The sequence below is a fragment of the Monodon monoceros genome, unplaced genomic scaffold (genome assembly GCF_005190385.1).
Source record: "Monodon monoceros isolate NGI ecotype Baffin Bay Population unplaced genomic scaffold, NGI_Narwhal_1 Super_Scaffold_14, whole genome shotgun sequence".
NCBI lineage: Eukaryota > Metazoa > Chordata > Mammalia > Artiodactyla > Monodontidae > Monodon > Monodon monoceros.
This window is the reverse complement of record NW_021703770.1, coordinates 20,144,328-20,156,227: the sequence shown is the minus strand read 5'-3', so window position 1 is coordinate 20,156,227 and position 11,900 is coordinate 20,144,328. Positions and strand designations below refer to the sequence as shown.

At 39.6% G+C, this 11,900-nt stretch overlaps 1 protein-coding gene across 3 annotated transcripts in view; it reads right to left on the bottom strand.

Moving 5' to 3' along the window:
- Positions 1-4,793: 4,793 nt before the first annotated feature.
- EIF3H (eukaryotic translation initiation factor 3 subunit H) overlaps positions 4,794-11,900 on the bottom strand; it is an 88,745-nt gene continuing 81,638 nt past the window's right edge. Inside the window, exons 6-8 of one of the 3 annotated variants that reach the window (XM_029222999.1) lie at positions 10,458-10,578; positions 8,336-8,468; positions 4,794-6,330 (exon numbers count right to left, since the gene is read on the bottom strand). In XM_029222999.1, coding sequence (XP_029078832.1) covers positions 6,293-6,330; positions 8,336-8,468; positions 10,458-10,578 — 292 coding nt within the window. In that variant the 3' untranslated portion in view covers positions 4,794-6,292. Of the gene's footprint in view, positions 6,331-6,375; positions 6,613-8,335; positions 8,469-10,457; positions 10,579-11,900 lie in introns of those variants that run through there. The other 2 variants (XM_029222997.1, XM_029222996.1) reach the window with 2 other exon arrangements.

Genomic DNA, 11,900 nt, shown 5'->3' with positions numbered 1-11,900 from the left:
AGCCTGCGCGTCCGGAGCCTGTGCTCCACAACGGGAGAGGCCGCAACAGTGAGAGGCCCGCGTACCGCAAAAAACAAAAAAACAAAAAACAAAAAAAACAAAAACCCAGAAGGGTTCAGCATGAAGGGATAACACTCAAGCTCTTGAAGAAATGCTGAGACACAGAATAATACAAAAGAAGAGTGAATGATCTAGGCTATTTTGGAAACAATATTTATAGCTCTTGAAGGCTGTTTCCTCATCGGTACATAAGAGTGTGTGTGGTGCCACTGCTATATTTAAATGGATAACCAACAAGGACCAACTGTATAGCACAGGGAACTTTGCTCAATATTCTGTAACAACCTCATTGGGTAAAGAATTTGAAAAAGAATAGACACATGTATATGTATAGCTGAATCACTTTGCTGTACACCTGAAACTAAACAACATTGTTAATCAACTGTACTCCAATATAAAATAAAAAGTAAAAAAAAGGATTAAAAAAAAAGTGTATGTGGTGGCCAACAGCTCAGGCTGGGTTCCCTCCTGCTCTAAAATGTCATTAATGTATTTGCAAAACAACTTTGATTCTTCTATTGCCTTGTAAGGCTGTACCTTCTCCAACCCATTCAGGCCTAATAGCAAATAAGCCTTAGTATATACATGAGTTGGATTAGGCATTTTTGAGGTAAAAAGCAACAGAAACCAACTCAAATTTGAAGGGGAAAAAAGGCAGTGTTATTAAGAAGATTCAAAAGTGTTTTTCTAAGACCCAAGGGCAGGAACACAAACAGGCCTCAGAAAGGGACTGGAAACAGAAAATCCAAGTGTTAAAGGAACTTGGAAGCATTCTTCCACCTTTGTACCTCTCTTGCTTCTTCCCCTAAGTTCTTCTCTGCTACTCAGCCCTATATTACAAAATGGTTAACAAGGTTAGATATTCTCTTGGCAAGAAATGAGCCCAAATGGACACTGGAATCCCTTAATCTCAATTATTATTTATCAGAAAAGGATCACTAATTGGGTGAGGTGTACACCCCGCCTAATTATAAACATGGAGGTTGGGGGCTCACCACTGGGATTCTATGAATTTAGGGGGTGGGCTGAATTAGGGGGCAAAACAGTTTGCCAAAATTGGTGGGAGGAGGGGAGAGAGTGGCTCACCACAGAAGTGAAGCTTTCATACAAATGGGAAGCTGTGCTGAACTGAGAACTATTTTCCTAGAGTTGTGTTAAGGAGGGAGATTGTGCCGAGTACTCATAAGAGAAAGCAGGGCCTGAGCTCCAGTCCTGGTCCTGCCACCTAGCAGTGTGGGAGCTTTAGTTAGTCGCACCTTTTTGAAGTTTGGTTTCATCATCCCTGAGCAGGAATTACCAAGTACCAAACACATTGGCTTCATAACACATCCATACTCCTTTCCAATCTCAAATGAGAAAATACATGAGCAAGTACTTGGTGAACTGTAAAACAATGTATTAATGTAGGAAATCGTTCTTCAAAGAGCTGTTTCAAATGCAATGTAATTAGTCTATTCACTTTCCTTTCCAAGTATCTGGGTCTTTCGCCTCCATAACAGGGGTCCCCTTCCACAGGTATGGAATATCAGAGGGACTACAAGCCAAAATAATACTACCCATCAAGACCAGACTAGATAGTGAATGTAGGCAGCATATGCATTTTGTAGTTCTTTGGCCCACTGCCTCCTGAGAGTGCATTTCTGTTATAGTACGGTGGGCTAGAAGTCATCGACTGTAATTCCTCTCTGTATCTCATCAGAGGTCTAGTTTCCCACCTTTCATTAGTAGTAATGGTGGATGCATGCATCAAGGAGAAAAACAGACCCTCACCATTTTGATCAGGAGATGAGGTTACTGGGACACCTGCCTGCTTGACTGGACAATTATGACACTCAGAGGTGCGTGATTCCATCAGGGAAAAAATTAAAATCTTTGTAACTGTTTAAGAAGAATGAAATGCAATTTAAAAGCCTCAAAATGGAGAAGGGCAAGAATCAAAACTAAAGAATCACAGGCAGACTGAGTCTAAGAATGAGTTAAGCAAGTGAAAGCCAAATGACAAGATAAACAAAGGTGGGGAAAGATTACCCAGGGGATCTGACAAAACAAGAACTGTTTCCAATACATACAAAGTAAAACACTGGCAAGAAGAGACTCCAGTCCAAGAAGAAAAGGCAAGGACCATTTACCGTCAGAAGCAGTAAACACTGCTGAAAAGTTCAACAAATCCTTTGCCTCCAGGTCCACAAAGGAAGATGGAAGATGCCAGAAATGTCTGTGCCCTGGAGAAGGGTCAATGAAAAAAAACATTACCGAAGGAAACAGAAATGACACCTGGGTTTATGTCTTGAGGTTGACACAAATGCTAGAAGCAATATTTTCCTACTGCAATCAACTTGACTGTAAATAAGGACACTTGGAAATTGGCCACTCTGCATTAAAGGTCTTATGAAGTGCTAGAGTCCTTCACTTTTGTCCAAATGTAAAAACAGTGATTTTTGGAATAAAAGAAGAGAAAAATCATTTTTACATTTCTTTACAGTACAGCATCTGTCAATTACAATTCTCCTATACTTCTTTTTGGAGTAGGGGAGAATGCACATGGAAACTAAATGTGTATCTGCAACCTACTGAAAAGGACTTCCAACAAGTCCTAGGAGTGAGCATGGATTCAGCACCCCACCTACTATCCACTCAACTCCTGAAAGTTCCACAGAATACTTTAAGTTAGTGAGACTCAGACTGCATTCAATCTTTGGTAGTCTGCTAGCCATTGATTCAATGAAAGGATTGAAAATGGGCTGCCTAACTCACAGTTTTAAGAAAATGCAATTGACCTCAAAATCAATCCCACCAAATCAAATTGTGATTCTAATAAACTGATCATGTGACAATTCGTATGAGAACTTAGTCTCTGAGAACAAGGAGGATATAGGTATTTAAAGAAATATCTAGGACGGACCAAGCCCCTACAGAATGACCCAAACTCCCCAAGCTGGGGGTGGTGGCTCTTGGAAACCATTCCACATCCGGAAACTGTATTCCTAAAAATCACTACTGAGGCTTCAGTATAGCCATTCTGGGTTTATGCTGCAGAGCCAAGCAGGCTTAAGGTACATTATAGGGAGTGTGCATCTATGTAAAAAGGAAGATGAAGGCAACGGGTATTAGGCCACAGCTGTTTGCTCCAGCAAACGGTAATTTCCCAATAGCTCTGGCTCCCCATTCCTCCTTTCCTATCTCAAGTAACTTGGAGTCAGATCAACCCCTGTTCCAATCCATCCAAAGAGGTTCAGACTCCAATTTGGGAGGCATTGCCCAACAAGCAGGTTTGAACTCCTCCACTGCACATTCTTAGGCTGTGGGATGCAGAAATCATCTACTGCTTTTCTCCCATTTTGGCAATATTAACAGACTCAGATCCTTCCCTTCATTACTTATCTACTAACCACTGTCCCCCCCACTTCCATACATGCCAAATAAAGAAAGAATCCTCTGTTGGCAATGACGACTTGATTGTGCTTTCTATAGATGGGCACATGAGTCATTTGCTAAAATAAGCCTTTATAGGTATTTGGTTTGACCCAATTTGAGTATTATCAGCCCCATCGCTATGACAGAACTATCAAAGAAAAAGATGCCTAATGAAAAGAGAAAACTGATAAATGGTATATTACATATTTAATTTGAATGAGAAATATTTACTATAAGATGGAATTTACAACTTAAATAAAAAATTCTTTCATAACATTCTAATATCCACATCAGAGTTCAATGCCAGCATGGTTTGAAAGTAAAGCTGACACAGGTTTTCCAAAGAATGTTGTAAAAACATACTGTGAACAGTGTAGTAACATTTTAGAAGACACTAAAACTTAAATATTTAGATGCTGCAAATGAGAAGTTACACCGAACTCCATTAATGACATTAACATTAGATAACCACATCTCCATTTCCAAGCTTCAAAAAATGGAGAAAAAAGTTCCTTTAGTTTACCTCCATATTAAAAAAATAAGGTATTTTGGGGAGGCTAAAGATTCATTCTCAGGTATTTTCAATTAAATATAATGTTACATTATCTAGAAACTTACAAAGTATTATCCATGATTATGAGGTTAAAGATCAAATAGGTTTTACTTTTCTTACTTTGTAACATTTAATTTTCCATTAGGTTAATATGCTAGTTTTTTCTGTTCCTCTTGTTCTTGGTTAAGTGAATGATTTATCAGACTTGGTACTCAGTTTACGAGCTTTTCTCATTTCAACTTGAAGAAACTGCAAATATTTATAGAAGATGAACCACATGTATTTGTTCCTGAAGGTTGTCAGAATATAGCACTCAAATCAAATGCCGAACAGAAGCTATTCCCTAACACTACATACTGTGGAGATTTAATTTCCATTGACATGTTTTCCTAAACAGTTTTTCCCACTACAGTAATTCCTAACTCAAAAACTACTGAAATCTTCTTTTAAGTGTGTACTCACACATTACTGAGTTATGAGGACCTAAACAGTCATACAGAATGCAGAAATAGCCACATCTTTAAAAAATACAATTGAATCCTGTTAAATTAAACATATACCATGAGTAAAAGAGTATATAAGATTATGTTTGAACTGACTTTCCTTCCTTTTTTTTTTTTTAATTTATTTTATTTATTTTTGCTGTGTTGGGTCTTCGTTTCTGTGCGAGGGCTTTCTCCAGTTGTGGCAAGCGGGGGCCACTCCTCATCGCGGTGCGCGGACCTCTCTTGTTACGGAGCACAGGCTCCAGACGCGCAGGCTCAGCAGTTGTGGCTCATGGGCCTAGCTGCTCCGCGGCATGTGGGATCCTCCCAGACCAGGGCTCGAACCCGTGTCCTCTGCATTAGCAGGCAGATTCTCAACCACTGCGCCACCAGGGAAGCCCCCTTCCTTCTTTTTAGTTTGCTCTTTGATACTTCAAGGGTGCTTTGTTTATCCACAACAGAATTCCAAATCTAGGCAACTAGAATGCAGGGAAATGAACCAAGAGTATACCATCCACAAAGGCAGGGACCATGACCAGCTTTGTTTATCAATACACCCCCTCTGCCTAACACAGTCACACTCAAATGTGTTCACGCTAATAAGGAATCACCATGGGCGGGAGTGCAAATCAGTATAACCTTTCTTGACGGAAATATAGCAACTAAAAGCCTTAGAATTATATATACCCTTTGACCAGTAAGTCCGCTTCTAGGAATTTATCCTAGGAAAATTAATTACATGTGAGCAAGGACTTGAATTCTAGGATGTTCGAGGGCCAGATCTTTTTAAAAGCAAAAACCTGCTAACAACCCCCAATATCCTGAACGAGGGCCCAGGGCGCGCCCTGCGTCACAGCTCACTCTGAGGCTGCTCCACACCAACCACGGCTCCCCGTGGACTCTGTTCGCGCCCACAGCACCCTACACTGGTCTCCTTCTCTCACCTCCTCTGCACGAGGACAGTGAGATACAACGTGTCTAAGGACCCACTAAAGGGAAAAGAGCCAGGGTGCGATCCAGCTGACTGATCCCAGAGCCCCAGTCTTGCCTCGAAAACAATGTTACTGCAAAAAAAAGGATTTCTCAGCTCTTCTTACCCACCACCCATTCCTTTGATCATCTTCCTAGGAGCCGTGTCTTCAAAGGGAAAACCATCCATAAGAGTCTCATAGGCACACCTCCGTCGGCTGGTCAATCTCACTGATTTTGGGGTTATACAAATGGCAGGATTTTTTTTTTCTTTCAAATACAAAATTATTAAAATAGTCTTTTCCCTCCAGTGTAGCACTTGTCTCCCAATTCTTCCTTCCCCACTCATAAAACTTATTAGCATAATTATATTTCACGGTATAAAAAAAAAAACATGAAGCCCTCAATTAAAAAGAAAACACACACAGAATCAATTTCATTTTCATACAAAAACATGGTCCTTTGGTGAAATGATTTTTTTATTTTTTTTTTAATTCTTGTGCCCGATGAATGGCCTATGAGCATGGGGCCTGGGCAACCATCAGCTGAAGAAATGAAAAGGCGGACCCACGGGAAGCACGCCAAGCGATTCTAGGCCTGGGAACCAGGGGTGCCAGGGCAAGCACACAAAGCCTGGGGCTTCAGGGGCGCTCACCTGGGAGCGAAGAAGTACTAGATTCACAGTAGGTACCAGGGCCTCTGGGTCGGGCATCGGGACAAGCAGCACTGGACTCGGTGGCTGAAATGTGGCACCACAGAGGTATAACAAAGGTGATGGAGCCTGTAGGTCTGAGCCTGGTGATGCTTCTGGTCAAGCCTGCTTTATCTTTGGAAATACACAGGTATAAGCTAAATAAAAATAAGAAGATAAATATAATATGTCTAAAACCAAATGAGCAAGCAGTCGAGATTATTTTATTATTTTATTATTTGCTAGAAAGACTTTTCAATATGCAAGTGTGTTTCTTCCGAGAATTGCCCCAATGTGATCTCAAGAGTCCACGTTAACTCCTTTTCTGGAAACTTCCTTTTCTTAGCTGTTGTATTCTTGAAGAGCCTGGGCCATGAAGAGTTTGCCTAAGTTTTGAGCAGTGAACTCCTTGATGTTCTGGCAGTAAGTGTTAATCTGGCCTGTGCATTTGGGAAAGTGAGAAAGAGAGTCATAATGTTCCACAAACTGTAAAATGACCCAGAATACTAGTCAAACAAGAAAATCAGCATAACACAGAATCATCAGAATGTTATTTTGTTATGTTTTGAATCAAAAACAAAAACGAAGCAGACACAGATTTAGCGAACAAACTAGTGGTTACCAGTGGGGAGAGGGAAGGGGGGAGGGGCAATATAGGGGTAGGGAATAATAAGACGTACGAACTATTAGGTATAAAATAAGCTACAAGGCTATACTGTACAACACAGGGAATATAGCCAGTATTTTGTAGTAACTTTAAATGGAGTATAACCTTAAAAAACTGTGATTTAACCTGGAACATATAATATTGTAGGGCAACTATACTTCAATAAAACCTTTTTTAAAAAGAGTTAAGAATTCTATTCGTTCATAAGGGATTAATAAAGAATATAAGTTTTTTTTTTAAAATAAGCTATCTTCCACTCTTGGTTACACGGATAATGAAGAAAAATGACAACTTTTAAAAAGATTATCAGCAGTTAAGCACATATTAGCTGTCAATCAAAATGTACTGACTGTGCAGACCAGACCAACACTGTAACTAAGACAAGTGAGAAAACAGCACTAGCTCTTCTTAGCCAGGTAGAAAGGAGATACCAAATCACAGAACTGTAAACTAACCAGACCCACCTGACCCAGATGTTAACTACAGTAGTTTTCAGTCCATGCTCCGGAAATATTAGCAGCCTGCTCCTGCACCCCCAGAGCCCAGACAGAGCATGAGCAAGGAGCCCATGTGAGGAAAGGGCTCCACCACTGCATTAGTTTTAAAACTAATGATCTAATCTGATGCAACAGTTACACATTTCTTGAAAGTATAAGAAATACAATTCTGCTTGAAGTGGCCCTTAAGTAAGTAAGGTGTCTCAGTTTCCCAAATCTCATTTATACAGGTACCAGAAAGCTTTAAGGAACTTGGAATTTCCCCCACACTAAAAATATATCAACAGAATTGAGAAATTGCAGAAGACCCTCTTTTCTCTGAGTTGGATTTTCACTCTAACAAATCTCTCAGACAACTGGCTGACTGAATCAAACAGTATTCAACAACATTCATACAGAAATAAGGTGATTATAGCTAAATAAGGGCATGAATGTTATATATTCAAAATCAAGTCCTAGCACAGGACACAACGGCTCTACTACCTTAAGGCAGTGTTAAATGTTTATCCCCAGAGAAAGTCCATGGAGAGTTACATTCATGTTGCTACAATACAAGTCAAAGTAAGGGGAATACTTCTTTGAGTCAAAAACTTCAGTTCAATTCAAACACCCACTTACAGACTGGGCTCAAGGCTAGGCTAGAACATCAAAAGTAAGGGGTTTGAACTCAATGGTCTTTTGCATTATGAGATGATAAACACTTTTTCTTGGTTTCCATGAAAGATGACTCACACAAAACCTTCCCATTTTAGAAAGTTTATATAATCCCATCTCAAAAGTGTTTGTTTAGATAAACACAGAGTGAAGCACTGAAAGGACCTTAGAAATAACAAAGACTGACAAATTCTTAAATTTCAGAAATTACAGGTGCTAGATTCAAGTCCATCATTTAACCATTTTAAATACACTAACTTTTAGATGTCTTACCCTGTGAATCTCTGTCTCCTGCTTCCTAAAGAATAAAGAAAACCAGCCATGTTCTGCACTGGCTAACAATACCTGCAATGAGCAGAGAATCCATCCTGGCAGGGGGCTGATGTGGTTTGAAGAGTTTGGACAGATCCTCCTCAGGGAGCGGGGGTTCTCCTCGACTCTGGCGCTGCATATTCTCCTGCTGGCGACGCTGCTGATACTAAAATTCAGAGAGGAAATGACTGGGTTATTTTTCTCTACCTGGGGAGAAAAAAGACCTCCCTCACTTATGTGATCAGCAAAACTCCACTGCTTTGAACTCCAATCTCGGTTTTATAAATGTAACCCTTCGTAACTCTTGCTTCTAAGAGGCTAAATATGGTTAACAGTTAAAGAAAACTTCCTTGTTGTAAACTCTAGTGTCACTCTGAGCTCTAAGATTATATAACTAACGATTTAGAAAAACAAAACTGGTTATGTGAGAAACATGGGGCTTACAGGCAAAGAAGCTCAAGATTCATGAGCGAAAGGGAGTAACTTGACCAATTATGACAACAGGGTAAACAGCACTGCAAGTATGATTCATCTTAACTTGAAGAACTAAGTAATGAAATACCATATTGGGGAATTTTTTCAGCTTTATCCTTATTGACCAAAGTAACAATAATACTGATGATGTTACTATTATAACGTCACCATTCCTGTTATTACTATAACAGTAAATACTATCAATTCCTAACAACAGATAATCATCTGTGCTTTAGCTCTACACCGAAGAAAGAATATTAGCACAGATAATGCTTCAAAAACTTTCAAACTCTGGATTCTTAAGACTCAAGGCAGAGAAAGTGGGGTTATATATAAAGGTATATATCAACTATAAACTTATAGTTCAAACTACAATCAAGACGCTAATAGCTGTGGATTGCTTACAAGAGCAGAGGAAATAATATCCCACACACAGCCTTAAAAGGTCAGATAATGGGAAACCAGGGTAGGCTAGTAAAAATTTTAAGTCCTTAGATAAGGGAAGTAACTTGCTTTGCGAAAATTTCTACTCATTATGGGGTATGAGAGTAGAAGTGAGACAAATCTAAAAAGGGTTATGAATGGTGCTAAGTAGGAATAAATGTCAAATGCAAAAATTTATGTCATACTAGAATTCTAAAAAATATCTCCTAAGATTGGTTTCCAGAATCAACTGTTTCATTGGTGACAGATTTTCAATTTGATCCTCCAGTTGGGTCTTTTACCTACAGCAAGGGAATGGGATCAAGCTGGTTTTATTCTCCCCAGTTTATAAGAGACTTTCACCATCACCATCTTCACCACCATCTTTTCAGTTAAAAAAATGATACTTTATAGATTTATATGTGTTTTAAAAATTCTATGTGTGTAGAAACACAGTATTTTAAATTTCACTAAATATATGAACATTGGTATTAATTTTTTAAATACGATATTCTCAGAACCACTTAGTTGTGCTTAAAATCCTACAGTTACCAACATCTAATTTAAAGTACATTTTAATGAACAGAGTAATCAAACACTCACATGTATGTACATTCTGGAATCAACTTATCTATGAATCAAATGCTAAGAACATTTCAGAGCAATACAGTCCTAAACAGTATTCCAGGAACTGTGAAAATCATGTGGTCTTCAGGCAACACTAATAAAGATTAAGATTAAATGGCCAGAGCAGTGTGGATGTGCATATGAGAATATCCAGGTAATTCCACATAAATCTGTATTATACTATCTATTTCACAGCAGTTGATCTATTATTTCCTATCAAAATTGCTTGCTCTTAATCACAATTGCTCAGTTTTTTAAATGCACTGAAGACTGCTAACTGTACTGCAATGAGCCACTAGCAAACCAATTATGGTTAGTAAAGAAATGAGCTGTGACCCTCTAGAATCTCTCTGCCTGATTTTCTAATAAATGTATCTCTTTTGCATAACCTTGGCATTACAATCTGAGCTTAATCTACCAGCTCTCTTCAAGATAGGTATTTTTAAGTACAACTTGTAAATAATATATTAGGAACATACTATATAAAGAATAATCTTTTAAAACATGATAGAGTTACTAGCTAAGAGTCAATGCTTTATCAAAGACAATTCAGATCGTTTTGAAGATGACTCTTGAAGCACCATACTTGGAAAGAAATTCTATGTTTGCTGAATTTTCCCATAATACCAACCTGATGTTTCTGCTGCTGCTGTTTACTCGTGTTCCTCATGTATGTGTTATATTTAACTATATCTTGGCTCATTTCATCCACTCTGTCCATCAGCAACTGGAGGGTCTTCCCCAAATGACTGCTGAAATATAAAGTAAGTATACTGACATGTCATACTTTACAGTTATAGCTCTGCCACTGCTCTAAGTAGTTTTGAGATATTAAACTGATCTGCCATTTGCTAAAAAAAATGAAAGCACACACATACAGGAAAGCAAAAGCAGAGGAGAGAATTAGAGTCAGCTTGTTATTAAACTTTCCATATCGAACCCACAACTATTAACTACAAGGGTGTCTGAAATAGCTCAATTTCTTAGTGTCAGAGCATACACATGTCAGAGTAGAAAGAGTTAAACATATCTAGCAGGGTATCTAAAATGGGTACTTTCTGAACAACCAAGTTTAACCTAGGCTCAGTACTCCTGAACCTGTTTCCTGAGCCCCGCCTCCGCTCTCCCCAACTGTGCTCCAGAGCATTCAAATCAGTAGCCACAGAAAGGAAGAACCGGCAAATGGACTGAGACTTCTGGCACATGATTTCTCTACCTAGCAGGTTCTGAAAGAGTAACAATAGCATTTATTCTGCAAGGCCAAATGAAGAAAGAGGGCTCCTTCTCCTCTGCCCTTCCTAAAATCTGAAGTACAGTCATTCATCTTTCTTTTCCTCTCCATAAATTTCTACTGCAGCTTACTTACCAAAATCTTCTTACAAAGTGATGCTAATGGTTAGTACAACAGCCACCATATTCACTGACTTCTGCCCACAACTATCTCCTACCATGTTAAGGCCCAGTACACGTATATGTACTCTAAAAATCACTAGCTGACAAATAGTACTCATTCATTCATTCCACACAGGTATCTACTAAACACCTATTATGTTCCAGCCTCAGTGTTAGCAAATACGGAGACACTAGTGAATGAGACATTCCTGGTCTCGGTCTTCACTGAGCTTACAATTGATGGGGAGAGAGGAGGAGGGAAGAGGGGAGATAAGACACTTAGATAGTGTGGTCAGAATATCTCTTTTAAAAGGTGACAGGCTGGGGCTTCCCTGGTGGCGCAGTGGTTGAGAGTCCGCCTGCCGATGCAGGGGACATGGGTTCGTGCCCCGGTCCGGGAAGATCCCACATGCCGCGGAATGGCTGGGCCCGTGAGCCTTGGCCGCTGAGCCTGAGCGTCCGGAGCCTGTGCTCCGCAACAGGAGATGCCACAACAGTGAGAGGCCCACGTACCGCAAAAAAAAAAAAAAAAGGTGACAGGCTGGAAGCACAAGATTAGAAGGAATCAGCCATGCAAAAAGTATTCTAGGTGAAAGAAAGCCCAAGTGCTGAAGGCCTGAGGTGGGTAAGAACTAGACAGGTAAAAAGAGGAGGCCTGGCATGGGAGGAGCACAGAGACAGG